This window comes from Molossus molossus, unplaced genomic scaffold, assembly GCF_014108415.1.
Source record: "Molossus molossus isolate mMolMol1 unplaced genomic scaffold, mMolMol1.p scaffold_m16_p_5, whole genome shotgun sequence".
In the NCBI taxonomy this organism is placed as follows: Eukaryota; Metazoa; Chordata; class Mammalia; order Chiroptera; family Molossidae; genus Molossus; species Molossus molossus.
Window position 1 is genome coordinate 38,959,527 of NW_023425388.1, and position 22,006 is coordinate 38,981,532.

Below are 22,006 nucleotides of genomic sequence, written 5' to 3' on the forward strand. Positions count from 1 at the left end.
GGTCTTCAGGAAACTCGAGAAACAAGCCCGGAGCAGCCTGTCTTGGAGGCAACTCGAGGGTGAGATGTTCAGAGGAATACCATAGCCTTTTAGACCAAAGGGTTGGGTGAACCTGGGCCCCTCCAAAAATTCCATGGGACATGCCAAACTGCCCTTCTATCCTCTCCATGCTTTCTTTTCCCGTTTTCCAAGTTTTCCCAGTTGACTGGAGAGCTCCTATTATGCCAAGAATCAGTCTCCTTTCCATTTCTTCCTGGGGGAAGGAGAGCCAGGAAGAGGTAACGCAAAGGAAATTTAAGACACTGGGAAACATGGTTTGCGTAAAGAGAGGTGGGCCAATGTTTGCACAAACTGCCTGCTATCTTTCTGTTTGGGCATTTCCAGGGTAATTGTGAGGGGGTGAGAATTCAAGAGTGAATGTCAGATAGTTTCACTGATGAGCGGTAGCCCATGTTCTTGTAAACAGCTCCTTCACCCAACAAAACGGCCTCTCACTGTTCCTAAACTTCTCATTCCTATCACTTTGCTTTTGTTCGTATTCTCCATTCTTTCCTTCTCCCTTTCCACACAGGACTCCCTTTCCTTAGCCTCCCTGCAATGCTATTCTGACCCACTCGTCAAGGTACAGCTTGGGTCTCATTCCTCCCAAGGTTGCTCCAGCTCAGCTTCCACCCTTTCCTAACTCCCAGCCATCGTCAACTCTACTGCCCATTTGAAAATCACCCATGGGCTTATTGCCTCCTGACATCTCCAGGCTTATGCTCCTTTATTACTTTACTTACTGTACAATTATGTCTTGTCTGTCCAAGTAGAATCTGAACCCCTGAAGCATAGGAATCATTTAGAACACTGGTGCCAAATAAAAAGGTTTTCAATAAATATGTTAATTAGGTGAAACATTAAATGAGTGTAACTGTAGAACACAGGTCATAAACTTGTGTCTTCAGGGGCCAGGGCAAATGAATAAAACAGGTGTAATACATTATGGAGCGGGGGGGCTTGTGGTAAACTAGAGAAACAATGTCCTTAATAAGGAAGAAGCTGCTGTTCTCCCCAGGTGATTGGATGATGTGGAAACTCTAGCCCCATGTTGCCAGATGATCTTATTTTTTTTTAAAGAGAAAGAGAAAACCCAGATTATTATGTAAAACATCCTGAATTCTAAGTGTTGGAATGAATTTTAAAATGTTTAATATGCATTGTGAGTCCAAAATAACATATCTACAGGTCCATCTCTAGCTCTCAAGATGGTTGTTTGAAAGTTAAATTACATTTTTTACATACAAACAATATGCATGATTGACAGTATTCTATCCCCAAATCTGGGCAATAATAAACAAAACCAGGACCTGAAATCAGAATAGTTGATTTTGTTTGTTTTACATTTTGCATCTTGATGATACAGAGAAACAGTTTAATCAGAGAGCAATGACAATGGCCATGGGGACTGTGGAGAATCTGAATGAGATTTACTGGTTCACCCAAGGACCACAGAAGCTGATGCACTTGTTTCTTTTAAAAATTTCTTTTCCTTCAAAACACGGATTTCCTTTTCCTTGATTTGAGTTTAGTCTCCTTGTCAGAGGTACTTATGACAGTTTGGGAATCAAAAAATAAATTGAAAATGAAGATTAATTTTTCTAAGATTAACTTGGTTAGTTTTAGAAGAAAAGATTAAAGGGAAATATGTTAAAGAGAATATATTATATGATATAATATAAATATGAAAGAAAGTCCAAGCTGCCTATGTGCTGTCTCCTTCACCCCACCAAGGATTCAGGAAGTGGGCTATTTATAACTGGCTGTTATAATAATAGTGCCCAATACTGTGTGAAGGGTCACTGGCCCTTCTCCTTGAGGCTGACATATGTGTTACACACTTGGAGGTACCCACAGGTGCTGTGGACATGCAGGGCCCTACAATTCGTGCAGAAGTGGAAGCAGACACTTTCACACTAAACTTAAAACCAAAGCAACATCCAGAGTACTAACCCTTGCAAGGAAGTAGGGAATTCATATCTGTGATCCAACTGATTTCAGAGAGTTTGGTCCACTACTTTGTATACCCTTAGTGGGCACAAATCCTCTTTCCCTGAGGTTGAATTTGCTTCCTGGAAAAGCCAAAGTTCCTCTAGATAAAGAGGTGTATGATGAAACTGAGGGCTGTATTTGATGCACAAACAAGGCGAAACTGATGTTCACATGCACCTCACCAAATGGCTTGGAATGAAACTTCTGAAAGAGGTTTGAGACATGTTCTGAGTACTAGCAATGGCATAGTAACTGGATTAAGTTTAGAGGAAGATACTTAGAGGAACAGGCACTCTGCTAAAAAGCCCCTCTACTTCCCTTCACAGGGGAGTGTAGAAGATTGAAAAGACCATGGCATTGAAATAAAAGACCAGGTTGGAATCCCTTCTTGGCTGTTTACCAGCTGTATAAATTTTTCAAAAGTACTTAACATCTCAAATATTTTTTAAGTGAAATTTTCTTTTAGAATAAGAGTAGAGCCCAGCTGGTGTGGTTCGGGACTGAGCATCGTGCCATGGACTGAGAGGTACCGGTTTGATTCCAGGTCAGAGCACATGTCTGGGTTACAGGCTGGATCCCCAGGGGGGACATGCAGGAAGCAGCCCATCGATGTTTCTCTTACCTAGATGTTTCTATCTCTCTCTCAAAAAAAATCAATAAAAATATGTTTTTTTTTTTTAAAAAAAGAATAAGAATAGAGCCTTGGCCAGTTTGGCTCAGTGGTAGAGCGTCAGGGTGAGGACCAATGAGTCACGGGTTCAATTCTGGCCAAGGACACATATCTTGGTTGTGGTTTGTCCCCAGCCTTGGTGGAGGTCATGTGGGAGGCAACCAGTCCCTCTCACATCAATGTTTCTCTCTCTCTCCCTTTCTCTCCCTCCCACTCTATCCGAAGATAAATAGAAAAATATCTTTGGATGAGAATTTAAAAAAAAAAAAAGAGAATAGAGGGTGAGCCCTGGCCAGTTTGGCTCAGCAGTTGAGCATCGGCCCATGGACCAAAGAGTCAAGGGTTCAATTCCTGGTCAAGGCCACAGACCTCAGTTGCAGGTTTGATCCCTGGCCGCCAGTCAGGGTCATGCGGGAGGCAATCAATTGATGTGTTTTATTTTTCTCTCTCTCTCCCTTCTTCCCTCCCTCTCTCTCATTCTATATTAAGAAATAAATGGAAAAATATCCTTGGGTGAATATTTTTTTAAAAAAATAATAGAGGGTGACAGCAGGAATTACTACATTTGTTCACTAGATTTCCTTAGAATAGAGCTGATACAAAGTAGATGCGCAATAAATAGTCATTGAAGAAATGAACAAGTATTCTAATGCCAACCATATTCAAAGAAATTACAATGAACCAAAGTATTGATTTAAGCTATTAAATGAATAAGTTTTTAAAACTTGGTTACAATATTTTAGGCTGGAAAGAGGATAGCAAAATTGGCATTCTCTCACATTGCTGTTAACCACATAAATAAGAGAATAACTTAGAAATAAGGACCTGCAAAAATATTTATACTCTGATTTAGTAGTTCTAGTTTTGGGGAAACACTTAAGGAAAAAAATCTTAAACACACAAAAAAATGATATATACAAGTTTGTTCACTGTAACACCATCTATAACAGCAAGTAACTAAATCATGTCAGTTTCCACTAGGGGAATAGTTACATTTAAAAGGGCACATGCTCCATTACAAACAGAAGGGAAAGCTAAGCAGTAATAATGTGGCCCATTCTTCTAGTATAGTTGTCAGGTACTTTTAGGAGCAGGGTCCACAGTGGTGAAGCCCACAGACATGCCCCCTCACAGAGCTTCCAGCCAGGCAGAGGAGACAGAATTACTTAGGGAGACAAATTATTTAGGAGTAATTAAACAAACAGACAATTATGAATGGCAGCATGTTCTATGGAGGGAAAGAACAGGGTGGAGTGAGAGTAAAATAGAGGTGAGAGGGAAACCAGATTGGGACAAGCGGTCAGGTTCTCTAACCACAGACCCAACCAACCCAACCCTTTTGGTAAACATTCAGGGAACTTCTGACTCAAGTAAGGCACTGTAGCTGCCAATTACTGCAGTGCTTGTTTCAATTAGGATATTATTGATTTGTTTTAGAGAGAGAGGAGAGAGAGATAGGAACACTGATGTGAGAAAGAAACATTGGCCTCCTGCATGCCCCCTTACTGGGGATTGAGCCCACAACCGAGCAGGTGTCCTGACTAGGAATCGAACCAGGACCTCTCAGTCCGTGGGATGATGCTCATCCACTGAGCCACACCGGCCGGGATGTTGTGCTTATTTCAAAGTTGAAACAAGGAATGACTTTCTGAAGCAGAGCATTTGAGGCACAGCAAGGGCAGACTGACTTAAGTTTTTGTTTAAGACCAAAAGCTACTAAAACCAAACAACAATAGAAAAGCAAATGGTTTTCTTTCTTTCTTTTCTTTTTTTTTTTAATCCTCACCCGAGGACATTATTTCATATTTTGTTCAGATAGAGTGAAAGGGAGAGAGAGAGAGAGAGAGAGAGAAACATCAACGTGAAAGGGACACATTGAGTGGTTGCCACCCACACGACCCATCCAGGGTCGGGAACAAACTGCAACCGAGGTATGTGCCCTTTGCGGAACCGAACCCGGGTCTCTCTGTCTCTGGACCGCAGGCAGATGCTCTAACTGCTGAGCCAACCCAGCCAGGGCACCAAACGGTTTTCAATCAAATTATGTATTTGCCCACCAAAATATAAATACCACTCTATGGGTTTATAACAGAGAATTTTTTTTTTTATCTTCACCCAAGGAGCTATTTTTTTTTTTGCATTTATCTTCAGATAGAGTGGGAGGGAGAGAGGGGGGAAGAGAGAGAAACATCGATGTGAGAGAGATACGTCGAATGGTTGCCACCTACACAACCCCAACCGGGGCTAGGGACAAACTGCAACCGAGATCTGTGCCCTTAGTGGGAACCGAACCCAGGACTCTCTGGTCCACGGGCCAATGTTCTAACCGCTGAGCCAAACGGGTCAGGGCACAGAGAATATTTAATAAAGAAATTTAAAGCTTAATTTGCCAAGTAGTACTACTTCTTGAAATATAATGAAATGGTGTGTGCTTTCATAATCCTATTATTAGCTTACTTACAGTTACCATAATTAAAATGGTGAATTATATCTTAACAACACAAGACTGGGGCTAGCACCTCAATGGATCGGTTATGTAGAGATGTCTTTCAGACTTTTATTTCCTACCTGTCAGAAACTCGCGTTCTCCCACCTCACTATTCTGCACCTGCTGTCTCCTCCTGGAATTCCCTCCCTTCCCTGTCTGTCTGACTGCTGCTCCTTGTCCGCTCAGAGTCAGCTCAGCAGCACTTCCTCTGCGTTCCTCCACCTGCATTCCCCAGACGTCCAGAGGCTCCCAGGCGAGGCTCCTGCGGCGCCCCCTGTGGACCACAAACCGCAGTACTAAGCGTGTTTTGTTGGAATTGTCTACTTGGATTTTCCAAACTAGAATATGAGCACCTCAAGGTCTCTGCGGGGTCTGGCACATTCCAGGTGACCAATAAATATGTGCTGAAAATACATCGGTAGTTTGGAGAATGAATAATGCATGAGTTCCCTCCATGAACAGAAATGGGAGGAGCTGTAACAGAGTACAGCACTATACATTTAAGCCTGATTTCAATGTTCACAAAATGACCCAGAGTAAACCTGGCTCTCCATAAACTACGTGCCCTTAGCGGGAACCGAACCCGGGTCTCTCTGGACCACAGGCGGACGCTCTAACCGCTGAGCCAAACCGGCCAGCGCAAGAGTCCAGATTTTAAATGTATTTCCATATAATGAACAAACCAACTTAAATTTAGTTATTTGGGGAAGGGGAGTTTCTTTCCTTTTTCATTTCCCTTGTTGTTGCTTTTTAATTTATTTTTTAATGTACTAAATAATTTTATAGGTATATAATTATATATACATATATATCTATACACATATGTGTGTGTGTGTATAGTATTTCGGTAATGTCCATCAGTAACCTCCATCTCAGGTTTTAGCAACAAGCTATAAAGTATATTTTGGCTATTTCCTGTGAAAAATGAGATCTCAATATCCATATTGCCTAAATCAAAACGGTTTTGTCAGGAATCCTTGAAATTGTTCCAGCAAACAGGCTGCAGGTTGAGGTGCTGACACACAAAGGGCCAGTGCCCTGGGGGTGCGTCTTGTGTCTGACACGTTGAGGGGTCTGCCAGGACGCAGAGCTGATGGGCCCACTGGCCTCCTCACATTGCTCAGTCCCTCAGGAGAACTGACCACCGCGGTGATGTTCTTCCTTGGTGTCTCTGACATATTTTCCTAGTTTTTCTCTTTGTTTCCTGACTGCTCTTATCCCCTTTGTTGGCTCCACCTCTTCTCACAACTCTAGATCTTCTGTCCTCACTCAACAACTTCCTTAGGGGATTTCATGTCTTTAGGGGATTTCAAATACCTCTGACCTTCCAACAAATTTCTTGATATTTCCTGTGTTTTCCTTTATATGATTATTTGTCACGTTTTTGTCATGGATTGTAGCTCCAGGAAGGCCAGGGGCTGGCGCGTGAGAGAGAGAGAGAGAGAGAGAGAGATAGAGAGAGAGAGAGAGAGAGAGCGCTGCCATCATCCCAGTGCCTGGCTCACAATAATTGCTCACTTAATGAATAACAGAGGTCATGGTGGTCAATTGAAGACACCTGCCTTTAATAACTTAGAAGGCAATGCCATTTTTCCATAGTTATAGACCAGATCTCTGAGCCCACAGGCAACCATGTGAGCAAATCCAAAGCCTTTGTTGAGGAAAATGACCCTGCTTTGCAAGTCCTTCTTCACTACCTTCACACTGTGGCAAGGCGGCCACCACTGGGACAGAGGTCAAACAAAGCACTTTATATAACAAAATATCATATCCCCAACTCTAGTGTAGGTACCTAAAGTCTAAGGAACTCTTTTTCAGGTGACACCTAATTTTCTAAAACAAATTAATACCTCGGCAAAGCCCAGAAGAAATGTGTGACATAAGACAGGGGCAGTCTAACAGACACACGATTTCTCCAGCTTCTAGAGCACGAATTCCACCAAGCCGCCTGAATGAGAACTCTGGCTCTGGGGGTGTGGCTTGGGCAAGTTACTTAACCCCATTTGTGCTTGAACGTCTTCATTTACAATATTGGAATAATACTAGTACTTACCTCATAGGGTTGTTATAAAGATTGAGGTAGTACGTATGTAAAACAATTAGAACAGTTTGAATTAGTGCTGCTGCTGCTGATTCATACATCAAGTTAGAAGAACATCATCAGCCCAAGGGCTCCAAAACTCTAACCATAGGAAGAGGTTTTCAGTTCTTGCTTCATACAAAGCACTGTGCTAAGAACTTTATATATACAATCCCATTTATTCCACACAGCGAGCCTTGAAAGAGGCACTGTCATTATCCCACTTTTATAGATAGGAAAACTAAACTGAAGTTTAGAAAGTTTACGTAACTGGCCCAACTAGTCTCAAACTAGTAAGTGCTGAAACCAGGATCGAAATCCAGTGGCCTAGCCAACAGGTTAAGAAGATCTATACCTGTACAGAAATCCACAAACCTGAGAGTAGTAGCAGACTGACCAGAACAATGGTGAAAATCAAAGAGTAAGAACCAGCATATCACTACAGGAGTATACTGTAGAGAACTGCCAAAAATCAGATCTGAACTAAACATATGTCTTATGTGCCAAGTACTATTCCAAGTGATTTACTTATTAACTAATGCATGGTAATGATGACAAATAATAAAGCTTTATACATGTTACCCATACAGTCTTTAAGTAGCTTTATGGGCTAAATATCGTGGCTAGATTAGGAAAAAAAGTCATAGGTTAAACACTCTTCAAGGTCACACAGCTAGTATAGCTTAGAGCCTGGATTTGAACACAAGTCTCCTTGATCCCAAAATCCGTGCTCTTAAACACTATGAAAATGGTCCCCCAACTTTGGTAAATATACCATCAGTATCATGAACTGTTTTGTAAAACAAAGATCTATAGTCAATTAAATTTGGGACTCACTATACAATCTCTAAGACTCAAAATACATGTTAGTATCGTAGGAATTCTGAAACATTTTATAGTTTAAAAAGAAATCCTGATTAACTCTGTTTTTTTTGTTTTGTTTTGTTTTTAATCCTCATCCGAGGACATTTTTCCATTTTTTGTACAGACAGAGTGGGAGGGAGAGAGAGGAAGAGAGAGAGAGGGAAACACTGATGTGAAAGGGACACATCGAGTGGCTGCCACCCGCACGACCAACCAGGGCCGGGGACAAACTGCAACCGAGGTACATGCCCTTAGCGGGAACCGAACCCGGGTCTCTCCGGACCGCAGGTGGACGCTCTAACCGCTGAGCCAAACCGGCCAGGGCTGATTAACTCTTTTAACACAGCATTTCCAAATACTGTTTAACCATGAACCCTTTTCAATGTGTAATATATATTAAAATCCTTCAGAATGAAAATGTGTAAATACATAATACACTCCATTCCTGCATGATGTTTTCTTCATGTGGATCACACAACTAGCACAAAAGACTTCAGAGAGGAGGGGTGGAGGGGGAAGGGGAAGAGAGGAGACTGATATAGTTCAAAAGACCATGGCATCCAGCAGACTGGTTCACAGCCAGCTTTGCTGAGTTTATTTCCTTTCCTGTCAAATGAGGATGTTAACTACTATTTTGCAAGATAGCTATATTTATTATTCAGTAAATGGATCCATTATGATCTGCCAGAAATCTTATTCTGTTAAAAGCAAATAATCTAAAAGCAGAACTGACTTGCCTTACTGAGAAAGTCAAGAAGCAGGGACTATTGCTGCTCTGGACTGCTTCCCACTGACCGGGAAGAACTGTGTCACGAAATGGAAATGATTGAAATCTTGGGACAGGGTGACCTCATCTTTTTCTGATGCATAAACTAGGAAGAGTGAGATAAACAACGTGCACTTTAGAAAAGTAAACTTCAGCACAGTCAAATAAAAGGTAATTTGAGTCCCAGCACAGGGACATTATTATGGGATAGGCAGCACAGAAGAGGGTCAGGTCATATACATTTCTTTTTTTAATATACATTTTTATTGTTTTTTAGAGAGAGAGAAAGGAAGAGAGAGGGAGAAAACACCATTGAGAGAGAAAAACATTGATCTGCTGCCTCTTGCATACCCCCTACTGGGGATCAAGTCCGAAACCCAGGCATGTGCCCTGACCAGGAATCAAACCCCCAACCTTTCGGTACACGAGATGAAACCCAATCAATTGAGTCACACCAGCCAGGGCTCAAATGAATTTCTTCTGGGGCATTCGCCAATTATCCATTCAAGTGGAAAAGGGAAAGATAGAATGATATGAAATGAATGTGGGAATTCGCCAGCAACTTTTAAGGAGATGGCCTGTAATTACAACTAATATTTGGCTAGAACAGGCACGTAATTCACTAGCAACTAGCACAAAAGACATAATCTGCAAAAATATTATGAGGAAGTCAGAAACCTAGAAAATGGTGAGGCTTGAGAAAAAAGTTGCAAAAAACCGCAAAAAGCCATTTTCAGTAAGTTCCTAGTCAGTAGCCCATGAAGCACGAGGCATGCCCCTGCAGCACAAACATGGAACACTGAGAGAAAGTGAAACGGTGACTTCCTGTGTTCTCGGTGCGAAGGATCTTCTAACCAAACCGAACCAGAGACCCCTAACACAGTAAGAGGAAAAGGGAGTCTATCGTAGGTGAGACAGCTAATGACTTGGTGGAGAGTTTGTACATTTCACCAGAAGGAAAGAAATCATACAAAGCCATAAAAGAAAAACAAAATGCTAGCCGGTGTAAAAGAAAGAGAAAAAAAGCTGACTGGACAAAAAGGGGAAGTTCCTGAAAGATGTTTTTTGAGGAGGTGTTGAAAGATGTGGGAGATGCTGGACAAAGGAAGAGAGTGGGCGGGGCCTGGGAGGCAGAGGAAAGGTGTCAGATAACAAGTGTGTGGACTGTCATGGGAACAAGTGAGACTCAGCAGAGTGGTACAGCCAGGTTGTAGCAGGCCCTAAGTGCCAGCAAAGGAATTTAATCCCTTTATTGTGCCACTGTTCTAGGGGTGAGGGGAAGGGCACTGGAAGGTTAGCAGTCACATGTGAGCAGAACAGAGGCACAAGGATCATTCTACATTTAGACTTGAAGATACTGAACATTTGCAAGTCAAATAAATGTCAGCCAAGCACTGTCCAGATTTGTCTAGGAATAATTCTGGTTTAAAACAGTTAAATTGGTATGATTATTAATAGCAGCCCCCATCACTCTCAAAAAACGGCCTGGTTTGGACAATGTAACTAGGTCTATGTAACTTGGGGACTATCTTTGTACATTTAATAGCAATAATAATAACCTATAAAGAGGAGAAATCCCTACCAGGTACGTTACAAATAGTTTACAGGTGAGCCACAAGATATTGGTTTAGGTGTTTTATAGAAGTAAACACTTAAAACCATGTTATAACTAATCAAAATGTATCACATTGGCATTCTATTGGAGAACCATTGTATACTTCTCTTTATAAATCTTGTGAATTCTGTCATTCAAACCCATATAGATTACTCTTCATATTTCCTTCCGTTTCCCCGGGCGTACTTTAAAAATGTAATCAAGTCTACAGCATGAAAAGTGATTGGGAAACACTAGTGTAGATTAATTTCACTATGGGCTGTGGGGACTCAAAAAGAGGTCAGGATACAGTGTAGTAGTGGCACAGCGGTCCTGAACGTTCCGCGTGCATGGCCAGAGCAAGGAGGGGCCTGTCAGAGAGACAGCACCAGGGACAAAAAGGAGCAAGTCCATCCAAGAGGACTTGGTTTCAGGTCAGCCTGGCTCAGTAGGAAGAGATGAAACTGGGAGGGCAGGGTCTTCGATTCCAGTCCCTACTTCCCCAGTATAACTAACCGTGAAATCTTAGGGGATGTCACTGAGCCTTTCTGAACCTGTTTCCTCACCTGACAAATGGAAATAACTAATGCCAGCCAGTTATTTCTTGTAAAATAAAGTCAGATGATATAAGAGAAACCCTTTAAAAGAACCTGGAGTTCTATATAAATGTAAGGTTCTTTAGTTTAGGGTCTCCTTTCTCCCAGGGCTTGCCTCCTCTTCCTCTCACCACTGCTGTCCGCCTGGGGTATCTTTGGTAGGATCCCTGAATCCTGCTTTCACTTCATACACATTCATTCCCACTGCTGGCATCACGACCCATTCACGGACCACTCCCAAATCTGCATCTCCAGCCCAGCGCGCGTGCTCTCTCTCGCTCTCTCTCGCTCTCTCCCTCCCCTGAACTCTGAGCTCTGAGCTCTGGTCATGTATATATGCAAGCTGTTTATGAACAGCTATTGTTGGACTAGTCCCACGGACACTTCAACACAAGATCCAAAACTCTATTATCTTCACCCTCAGATCTGCTCCTTTCCCTAAATCATATTTATTGTCACCATTTACCCAGTGACTCCAGAGTCTGTCCCAGGAGTCATTCTTGACTCCTTTCTGTCTACACTCATACTATCCACCCCATCAGCAACCGTCACTCCAAATAGTCCCACTTGATTAGTTCACGCTATCACCTCTCATCTGGATTGCTTCAGAAGTGATCTCTTCTCTTCACTGATCTCTTAAACTTTAGTTTCTACACTGTCACTGAGAAAGACTGTTCTAAAACACAGATTTGACCATGTGATTTCCCTGCTAAAAATCTTTGTGGCTCCTCTCTTGGCCCACAAAACCCTTCATTATCTGACCTGTGCTTGCTTCCTGCCTTATCTCTCTGACCTCTGAACTTCGTGCTCCAGCCAGCCTGATCACTGTAGGTCCTTAGCTCCACCGCCCTCTCCCATTGGAAAGTCCCTCCGAGCTGGAGTGTCCTTTTCACCTCTTCTCCTCTCTCTTCTCTTCCCCCACCTCCTTCACTCAGCTGGCTAAGGAAAGGCATTCTAGTACAATGGTCAAGCTCTTGAGTTCAGAGTAAGACAGGCTGGAGGTGAATCATGATTTCACCTCTTATCAATGTCATCTTGAGTCAGTTCTTTGCATTTCAGTGTCCTTTGTAAGATAAAGAAAATAATAACACCCACTTCTTCATTGTAACCCTCATTAGAGGCATCAGTCCTCTGAGCTGGGGGTTCTCAGGGCAGACAAGTGGGTCAGGTGAAACCACAGTCCATGGGTTGGTTTAGGTAACACCTAAATTCCTTTCTGACCCAGAGATTCTGATGGCTGCTAAGCAGAGACACCATTCACTTCATGCTTTGACAGGTCTTTTCCCAGGCCTTACATTTCATTTTGATGTGCTAATACACCAGAAAATGATCCAAAACCAAAACCAAAACACCCGCTTCATAGAATTTTAATGTGAACTAAATGAACTGCATGCAGAGCATGTAGCACAGTATCTGGCACAGGGTAAATCCTCACTATATGCCTAATGGATGTTAGTACTTTTACCGTAAACACTGACCTTGATAACTCAGATTCGATGTCAATGTGCAGGGAAATTTCCTGATGCCCAGGTCTACATTAGATGCCCTTTTTAAGACTCATGTAGTAACCCATAAATACCTCTATCATAACTCTTCTCTGTAATTCAAGTCCCCACTCTGTAACTGTCAATAGGTTTATCTCCCTTTCACTCCACTGTAAGCTTCTCAAGAGTAGGTATGTTTCTTTTTAATTTTTGTTTTGCCACTTTTTAGCACTGGTGTTCAGTTAATATTCATTGAATAACTGATGACTTCTAAATGGTAGAATTTTAATTTTATTTTGGGAACACTAAAAGATAAAATAAAGGAGAAAATAAGTGGTAGACAATTTCCACATAGTTTCATTTGGCAATAAAAGTAAATATTACTCACTATTTAAAAGAAGTAATTATGCATTAATAGAACATTTAAGAATGGTTAGTGTGCTTTCACATCTCACAGAAATGTCTTAGATCAAGTTTAAGCCACATGTTAGAAAGAATGTGCCATTAAAATAAAGTAATAATAAAGGCATTTATGTGCTCGGGACTATATTTGCAGAGTTCTAGGAAACAAAAAGAAAAACTATAAATTAGGCATTGTCTGCCATACCTGGTAGCTGAATCAATCTGACCTTAATGTTTGATTGGATCCACCAAGAGGTGCTGTCTATATAAAGACCAACTCAGATTGCTGACCTGTCAGAATGAATATTAAATAAATACTGCCCTGAAGCTATTCTTTTTTTTTTTTTTTTTAATTTCTTTTTTTATTTTTTTTTATTTTTTATCCTCACCCGAGGACATTTTTCCAGTTTTTGTACAGATAGAGTGGGAGGGAGAGATAGAGAGAGAGAAACATCGATGTGAAAGGGACACATCGAGTGGCTGCCACCGCACGACCAACCAGGGCCGGGGACAAACTGCAACCGAAGTACGTGCCCTTTAGCGGAACCGCAGGCCGACGCTCTAACCGCTGAGCCAAACCGGCCAGGGCCCGAAGCTATTCTTAAAGCCTCTCTGCAGCTAGGTATTTAAAGAAAGACGCCATCAAGTCAGCTAAAAAATGTTGTGGTTAGTGAAATCTCTAACATGAAGAAATATAGATCATGGAAAGTCTAGAAGGTGGAAGACAAAACTTGTTATTTACTATTATCTTCAGGATAAATCTACCTGACATTAGTAAACACCCTGGTTCATGCATGAATGGTTATGAAAAAGGTCAGCAAGTTGGAGCTCTGTGTGGGCCTGGTTGAGCTGTCATTTCAACCACACCCACAGAGCCCAAAGGCACATAGTGCACAGAAAATCCAGGCAAGATCACTTTAGATTTCAACAAGTTTAAGGGCATTTTACAGGATTAAAAAAAACTTGCTCAACTTGTCCAAAAGCATTGTCATTCATAAGAAGTAGGTGAACATTCAGTAGAAATATCAAGTTTAACAACCTCTCTTTTACACATCATCAGAAAGGTACTCTAGTAGAAGAACTAGTAAGCTAAGAGATGATCAAGGTAAGACAAGTCAAGCTCTTATTCTGAACTCCCTTCAGATGCCATTATTAACTTTATCTGCCATGTTTATCACCCCTTTACACTGTTTAAAACCTTGCTCTCCTTAGTTTCTGTCACTGTACCTCTTCTGTAATACCTGTCAGCTCCTACCTTTTCAATAGCTGTATATTAACAAGGCTTCTCCAGTCTACTAGGCTGTAGTTTCTTTTAGGTCATTTTGGCATCTCCCTAAAACCCCACACAGTAAGTCTTCAACCTGTGTTCAGCTAAGCGACTGAGCATGAAGTGTACCATGGGATAGCTGTGTCAGGGGGTCCAGGATGCCTTTGAAAAAACACCTGATTTTCTTTCTTTCTTTTTTTTTTTTTAATGTTTTTATTGATTTTTTTTTTTTTTAGAGAGGAAGGAAGAGAGAGAGAGAGAAACATCATTGTGAGAGAGTAAGATTGATCGGCTGCCTCCTGCATACTTCCTTCTGGAGATTGAGACCTCAACCTGGGCATGTGCCCTGACCAGGAATCAAACCAGGACCTCTCAGTACACGGGACAACGCTCAATCCACTGAGCAACGCTGGCCGGGCACACCTGGTTTTCTTCATAGAACAATTACTAAAATATTATTCACATTGATATGCATATAGGCACATCAATTTCACTTTAGAAGTAGAAAACCTACTACAAAACGTATTACAACCCGGCTGGTGTGGCTCAGGGGTTGAGAATCGACCCATGCACCAAGAGGTCGCCAGTTCGATTCCCGGTCAGGGCACATGCCCAGGTTGTGGGCCCCATCCCCAGGGGGGGGCACGCAGGAGGCAGCCAATAGATGTTCTCTCTCATTGATGTTTCTATTTCTCTCTCCCTCTCCCTTCCTCTCTCTAAAAATCAATAAAGAAAAAAAAAACTTTTTTTTAAAAAACAACTTATTACAAAAAAAGTTTTAGTTATTATTACATGTTCATTGTAAAAAAAAAAACAAAAACAAAAAAACTAGAACATACAGAAGCTTGCAGTCAGGATGGAGAGAGCTAACTGCTCCGGTGAGGTCTGGGAAACGGGGACACGGGGTCCCAGCGGGACCGGAGCCTGCTGCCTGAGCGGCTTCAGAGACGAAATCAAGAGAGGCGACTGGAGGTGGAAAGGCGGAAGCAAAAGCGGCAGAACCAGGAGGTGGTGGAGGGGAAGAGCGACTTTTTCGCCTTCGATCGATCGGAGCGAGCAGCGGAGGAAGAGCTTCTGGAGGGCGGGGAGTCCGTCGACCGGCTGGAGCAGGCGCCGCTCGGCTTCAGGGCTGCAGAAAGTGCTCGAGGGCTCGGTTTTGTTCCCGGTCGCCTACGGAGTGCGGCAGGGACAGGAGGCGCCAGCGCCTGCCGCTGCGGCCCAAGAAGCGTTTCGCTTTCAAGATCCGGAGGAAGGACGCCGCTTTGGCCACCGACGTAGATGCGGCTCCGGGCACCCAGGCGGCGGAAGGCATCCTGGCCTCCCCGCGGTCCGTGAAGGAGGAGGGAGGCTTGGATTCCAGCTGGCTCTGCGGCTTCTCCCACCTGAAGTCCCAAGTGTTGGAGAAGAGAGGGGAGGAGCTGCACCAGCGAGACGTCGTTTTGACCGACCTGAGTAATGGTACGATCAAGCTGTGTGGCAATCCCAACACCCTGCGGCTGATCAAGGCCCGGGGCTGCACGTTGCTCTGCGGCCCGGCGTCCACCTCTGTGTTTCTGGGTGATGACACTGAGTGCGTGCTGGCCGTGGCCTGCCAACTGCTCCGGGTACCCACTGCGAGAGACACCTGCATCTTCCTGCAGGTGACAGCAGGGCCATCGTGGAGGACTGCAAAGGGATCCAGTTCGCCCCTTACACCTGGAGCTACTCGGGGATCGACAAGATTTCGAGAGCTCTGGTTTAGATAGGAGCAAAAATAACTGGAACGACAGTGACGATTTCAACTGGCTGGCCTGGGATATTGTCTCCTCAAACTGGAGTATCCTTCCTGAAGAAGAGCGGAGGATCCAGTGGGACTAAGTAGTTGTTACTCTTTTCGTCACTTCTACCAAATTCTTCCCATGTGGGACTGACTCCCAACTAATGGGACCCCAAAGTTTACTTATAATTTGTCACATAGTGTATGTTTTCAGTGTTTAAGACTTTAAATTGTGATGAGCTGCTTGTGATTTTCATTAAATTCGCTACAGTTGTAACACTTTAAATTATTTTTGCTGTTTTGATAGTGTTTAAGAGTTATTATTTGACTATGACAGTTTGAAGCTATATGGGGAAACAAGTGTGGTTCTGTTGCTTTTTTGATTTGTGGTATTTAAAATTTATTGCATGATAAAGTAGGCCTTCAATAAATACGTGTTTAATAATGAAAAAAAAAAAAACTAGAACATATAGATTTGAAAATTTAAGATATAATTTTACACCCCCCAAATCCATGTATTTAAATTATATCCTCCTGCATATATATAACTATATGTTTTACAAGATTTTAAATGGACTAATGAGCATATATGCTGTTTTGTATATTTTCCCACTTAATGTACAGTACAAATCTTTTGTAGGCCACTAACCATTGTTTCACAAGCTAATTTTTTTTTTTTTACTGCATACTATTCCAAAATGTAGGTTTACCACAATTTACTTAATCTCTTATTGTTCTTAAATTTTCATTCTTTTAAATTCCAGGTTCAATCCCCAGTCAGGGCACATACAAGAATCAACAAATGAATGCATAAATGAATAAAACAACAAATCCATCTCTCTCCTTCTCTCTTTAAAAATTTTTTAAAAAAGGAATATAAGATAAAAAAGATTGCCGAGTGGTTCCTCCATATTTCTCATAAATAGCAGTGTTTTTGGACTACTTGAACAAGCTTTTTGCTCCTGTAAACTGTTTCCATCTTTATAGCTACAGTTTTGCCTATATCCATGATTACTTAAAATAAATTCCTCCAAAATAACTGCAAAGGATAAATATGCTTCTATGTTTTTCAATGGATACTGCCAAGCTCAGCCATACACACCTCTTAGTATCTTCCCCTGTACTGGGATTATCCTTTTTTAAAACTCTTTGCCTGCATAGCAGTTTGAAATCAGTATCAGAATTTCTCCAAACTCCATTCTTTTGTCCCTCTAGTTTTCTGCTGCCCAATCTTTATATAAACCTCTCTCTCTACTGCCTTTTCCCAGGCCGTCTTTTATTTGTGTTTTTCCACTGCTCAAGTCTTATAATGGCTCTGCTACAACACTGAAATTTGCCTGGCTAGTATTTTATCCCCTTAGAGTCTTAGAGCCAAAAAGTATCAACAAAATAATCTGATAAACTAATTCATGCTAATATGCGGGACTCATTCCCAGCAACATATGTGCAACATAACTTGGGTAGTTTGAGGAAAATATATTATTTACATCTGCAATGCATTTTATTTATTTTAATGCACAGTGGTTCTCAAATTTTGCTGTACATTGAAATCACCTGGAGAGCTTTTGAAAACACTGATGCGTGGGACTTATTTCCCAGAAATTCTAAATGAAGCTGGTATAGGGTGTGACTTGGGCATCAAGATTTTTTAAAAGCTCCCTAGATGATTCTAATGTAGCATTTGTGTTTGAGATGACTTAGAAAAAGTTACCAAATAGTTTCTTCTTAGGTAATATTGGAGAACTCCAAGGAAGAAAAGTACAATAAACATATTTCTTCTGCACAAGATAAAGGAGATAAGAGTGGTATGAGGGGTGAAGCAGTTGCCAATGACACGATAAAATTAGCATTCATGATTCTTGACCTGAGGCATGAGTCTGCTGTGTTAGGAAGTAGGCCAAGCTTCACTTCAGAAGTAGCTTCAGTTGCTTTTAGATTGAACCAATTATCTCTAAAATGATTTGGGTAACAAACTTTATGTCATGATATTTAGTGGTAGTTCTCCAAGTTTCAGTTGCTTCCAGTTTACATTTGTTTTATTGTTTCAACACAACTGGGCAATCCCATAGATTTGTGAATCTCCACAATCCATAGCAGACCTGTGGGACAACTCTTAAAAGAATAACTACAACACATTCCAGGCATTTAAGTACGTTACTAAACCTCACACCACCTTACAAGGTTGGCCTCATTTTATAGGGAAAACTGAGGATCAGAGTAGGTTAGGAAATTGGCCCACAATCAGTTGGTGGCCTGGCTGGGATGTGATTCAGGAAGGAATGATTCTAACAGTCATGCTCTTATCTAATTACAATGGGTCAAGCCACATTGTCTTTTCCTCAGGACAATTTGAAGCAACATTGGTAAATTGCTTTACTGGACAGAATAGGCTTCCATGTGGTCTGAATGATTTTTCTGATACTTCACAGTTTAAAAAACCAGTGATGAGAGCCACTTCTGTGCAAAGCCACTCCCAACCCACAGTGCTAGGTGAGGATACTTTGCTACTTCATCTACTTCTGTAACCGGGCATTACACACATTATCATTCCCAAACTCCAGCTGAGGGCACATTCTGTTGTTTTATTTTAAGATAGAGAGAAACATCTATGTGAGAAATAGCTGCCTCCTGCACGCCCCCTAATGGGGATTGAGCCCGCAACTCGCCTGTGCCCTGACCAGGAATTGAACTGGGACCTCTCAGTCTATGGGGCCATGCTCAATCCACTGAGCCACACATGCCGGGCTGGAGGCACATTCTGTAAAGGACTGTAGGGTCCAAAGACCTTGCCTTTAGTGGGATGGGATGGCAGCCTAGTTGGGGAAGAAAGGCTTTTCTTCCAAACTGGCTTTTCCCAGATTACTTACAATGGGGAAGACTTCTTTGGTGACCTGAAAACTAAAAATAATCTCTGTAGCCAATATAAAAGTTTTATTCCCCTCCCCCCACTGCCCTTTTTCTTATTCTTATTAGTCACTCCTTTTCTTATCTACTACCTACTATTTACTACAGCCTTGTAACCCACCCCAGGTAAATACCAGTGTACGCCAGAATCCGTGAAGGATGTTACTCCCAAATTACATAATTTCTGAAGGAAAAGAGAGATTTCAGGGCTTCCTAGATGAAGATCACCTTTCATGAAAACAATGATAGAGGAGGGGGCGGTCATTCTTTTATCATATTAGCATTCCAGTGAGACAGAGGGAAGGAAGAGGATCTATAGTTTCATAGAAACTTCCTAGGAGATAACAGGGGACTTAGTGGGTGAAGAAGGTGGCTGGATTCAAGAGAAGTAAACCCTACTCAGAGTATGCTGCAACACCCTAGTTAAGGGGTTTTTTGATAGCAGCACACTTCAGAGACCATGGAATCCCATACACGATGAGGATGGGCAGGGAAAAGGAACACATACAGGAAAAGTCATGGGTTTTTTCCCCTCTAGTCATTCTTTTTTTTATCCTCACCCGAGGCTATTTTTTCATTTTTTTTGTTCAGATAGAGTGGGAGGGAGAGAGAGAGAGAGAAACATTGACATGAAAAGGACACATCGAGTGGCTGCCACCCGCACGACCAACCAGGGCCGGGGACAAACTGCAACCAAGGTACATGCCTTTAGCGGGAACCGAACCAGGGTCTCTCTGGACAGCAATCAGATGCTCTAACCGCTGAGCCAAACCGGCCAGGGCTCCCTCTAGTCACTCTTTTTTTTTTTTTTTTCTTCCTCACCCGAGGATATTTTTCCATTTTTTGTACAGATAGAGTGGGAGGGAGAGAGAGGGAGAGAGAGAGAGAGAGAGAGAGAGAGAGAGAGAGAGAGAGAGAGAGAAACATCGATGTGAAGGGACACATCGAGTGGCTGTGGCTGCCACCCGCATGACCAACCAGGGCCGGGGACAAACTGCAACCGAAGTACGTGCCCTTAGCGGGAACCGAACCCGGGTCTCTCCGGACCTCAGGCCGATGCTCTAACCGCTGAGCCAAACCGGCCAGGGCCCTGTAGTCACTCTTGAGGGAGGGGTGGAGGGAGTGTTCACATGAATAACCTGAGATTTAAGCCCCTGGTTTGGGGAAGAGAGGAAACTTGATTTTGGAGGAAAGTTAGGAATTTAGATTGAGCAAGCTGCTCAGAAATACTGTTCAATTATTGGGCTCAGCCTTGGCTGCAGATTGTAGTTTGGATTTCAGAGTCTTTGGCACTAAAATAAGGCCTCTTACCATAGAATAAAGCAGAGACAGTAATGTTTTCCTATTTGGGGGGGGGGGAATAAGAAATAAACACTCATGATACAGTAGAGAGAAAAGTTACCCTGCTGATGTGAGCCACGGTATCCTGGCCTAGGCAAAGGTCATTTCCACAGCCAAGGACATCAAATAAATGCTGCAGAATAGGCAGAAAACAAATGCACCATGCAAACACGGCTGCTGCCTTCGCCCCTCTCCTCCAGCCAGCCAGGCCTCCCGGCTTGCTTTCTTGGACTAAGTTGATAAATGCCAGGCATGAAATGAGAGATCTGAGCGGTTCCTCAAACGCCTGGAGGAGCCCAGACTGCTGGCCCCCCGAACGGAAAGCCCCACGGCCAGGGGATGTTGGGACATCGTCTGTGCCCACTCCTGCTTTTAAGGTGGCTGCATTGCTCCAAATAAGCGCCGGTTTTCCCCAGAGCTGTCCCTAAAAACATTTAACTCGCTCTCCGCCGGCCCCTATCGGAGAACGAACATGGTAGGAATAGGTGGCTTATAAAATGCTGAAAGATTGCTTTTTGACGTTGCAAACCAGAAAGTGGGGGCTGCTGAGGTCAGACAGTAGGGTTAAACAGTTGTCAAATTCTATTCAAGAACTTCACCTTCTCCGTCGCCAACGCAGACAGGGAGACAGAGACCTAGCCCGCTGCTAGCAAGGAGGCGAATGCGACACCCTGAAAATGCCAGACTGAGCCACCTTAAAAAGCAGTTGCCTCACTGCATTAGAAAAATATGCATTCTCCTGGGACATGGTCCGGAAATTTTGCTTCCCCCTTCGAATACTGCTTAAGAGGAAGGAGAGAAAAACCAGCGCTGGGCTGCGTCTCACCGCTTGCTGTGCTCCCCGAAAAGTCGCGTCCAGCAGCATCAGCTTCCAGGGATCGGACACGGAGCTGGGCAGGGGGATGTAAACATAATAGGCGGCCAGCGCCACAAGGGCAGTGAGCACGACACAGGACGACCTCATCCTCCCCCGGGTCGGCTCGTCTGCGGGATGATGGGGACAAAAGGGCAATGCCACTCAAAGACCTCCAGCAAGTTTATGCAAGGGCCAGCTTCTCATTCACTGGTTTCTTATATACCCAGGAGCCAATCAGAGGCGGTGTCGGGAGGAAGTGGGAGCGCTGACGTGCCCCTCTCCGGTGCCCTTGCGCGGTGCTGCACACGCTCCCGGTTGGAGAAAGCGCCGGGCTCTGGGCGCAGCACAGCGGACTCTGGAGGACACGGGTCTGTACTGCACACCTGTGACCAAGGGCTCCCCGCTGAAGGTTCGCAAATGGAAACCTGAAATAGTTTCTCTTTGTGCAAAGCACTTGGGCCTTTCTCAACATGGAGATACTGAGAAAGGTAAAAACCCACTGTCTTACAATGGAATGAAATTCTAGCTGATACGTGGTGAAGGAAAATAATTACAAATTCTTATAGTTCAAGCAAGAGCAAGACAGTAGTATATCCAGCACCTACGTCTTGGTTTCTAAATCCCAGCCTCCAGTAAAAGAAACCATGCCTCTGCCACAGGTACTTGAGCGGGTGGGGGTGGAGGTTGATTCCAGGACTGGGCAGATAAAGTACAGGATTCGCCCATTGTGTTAGAAGATAGAGAAGTGCTTAAAAATGAAAGGGACTGGTCAACAGGACTCAGGTGGCAGCTTTAAGGCTCTCCCAATGGTTAAAGCTGGGGTAATTTTAGCATCAGAATGAATAATAATAGTGGATTATAAACCAATGAATTAAATACAAATCCATGAATAAATGGGGGAAATACC

General features: G+C 43.0%; 1 protein-coding gene and 1 pseudogene across 4 annotated transcripts in view; one reads left to right on the plus strand and one right to left on the minus strand.

Moving 5' to 3' along the window:
- The window catches only part of NCEH1 (neutral cholesterol ester hydrolase 1), a 62,026-nt gene extending 40,732 nt beyond the window's left edge, over window positions 1–21,294 (minus strand). The window contains exon 1 of one of the 4 annotated variants that reach the window (XM_036243027.1): window positions 21,070–21,294. In XM_036243027.1, coding sequence (XP_036098920.1) covers window positions 21,070–21,207 — 138 coding nt within the window. In that variant the 5' untranslated portion in view covers window positions 21,208–21,294. Of the gene's footprint in view, window positions 1–5,269; window positions 5,292–12,567; window positions 12,590–20,304; window positions 20,350–21,069 lie in introns of those variants that run through there. The other 3 variants (XM_036243029.1, XM_036243034.1, XM_036243033.1) reach the window with 3 other exon arrangements.
- On the plus strand, window positions 15,099–16,825 carry LOC118617243 (annotated as a pseudogene).
- Window positions 21,295–22,006: the final 712 nt, after the last annotated feature.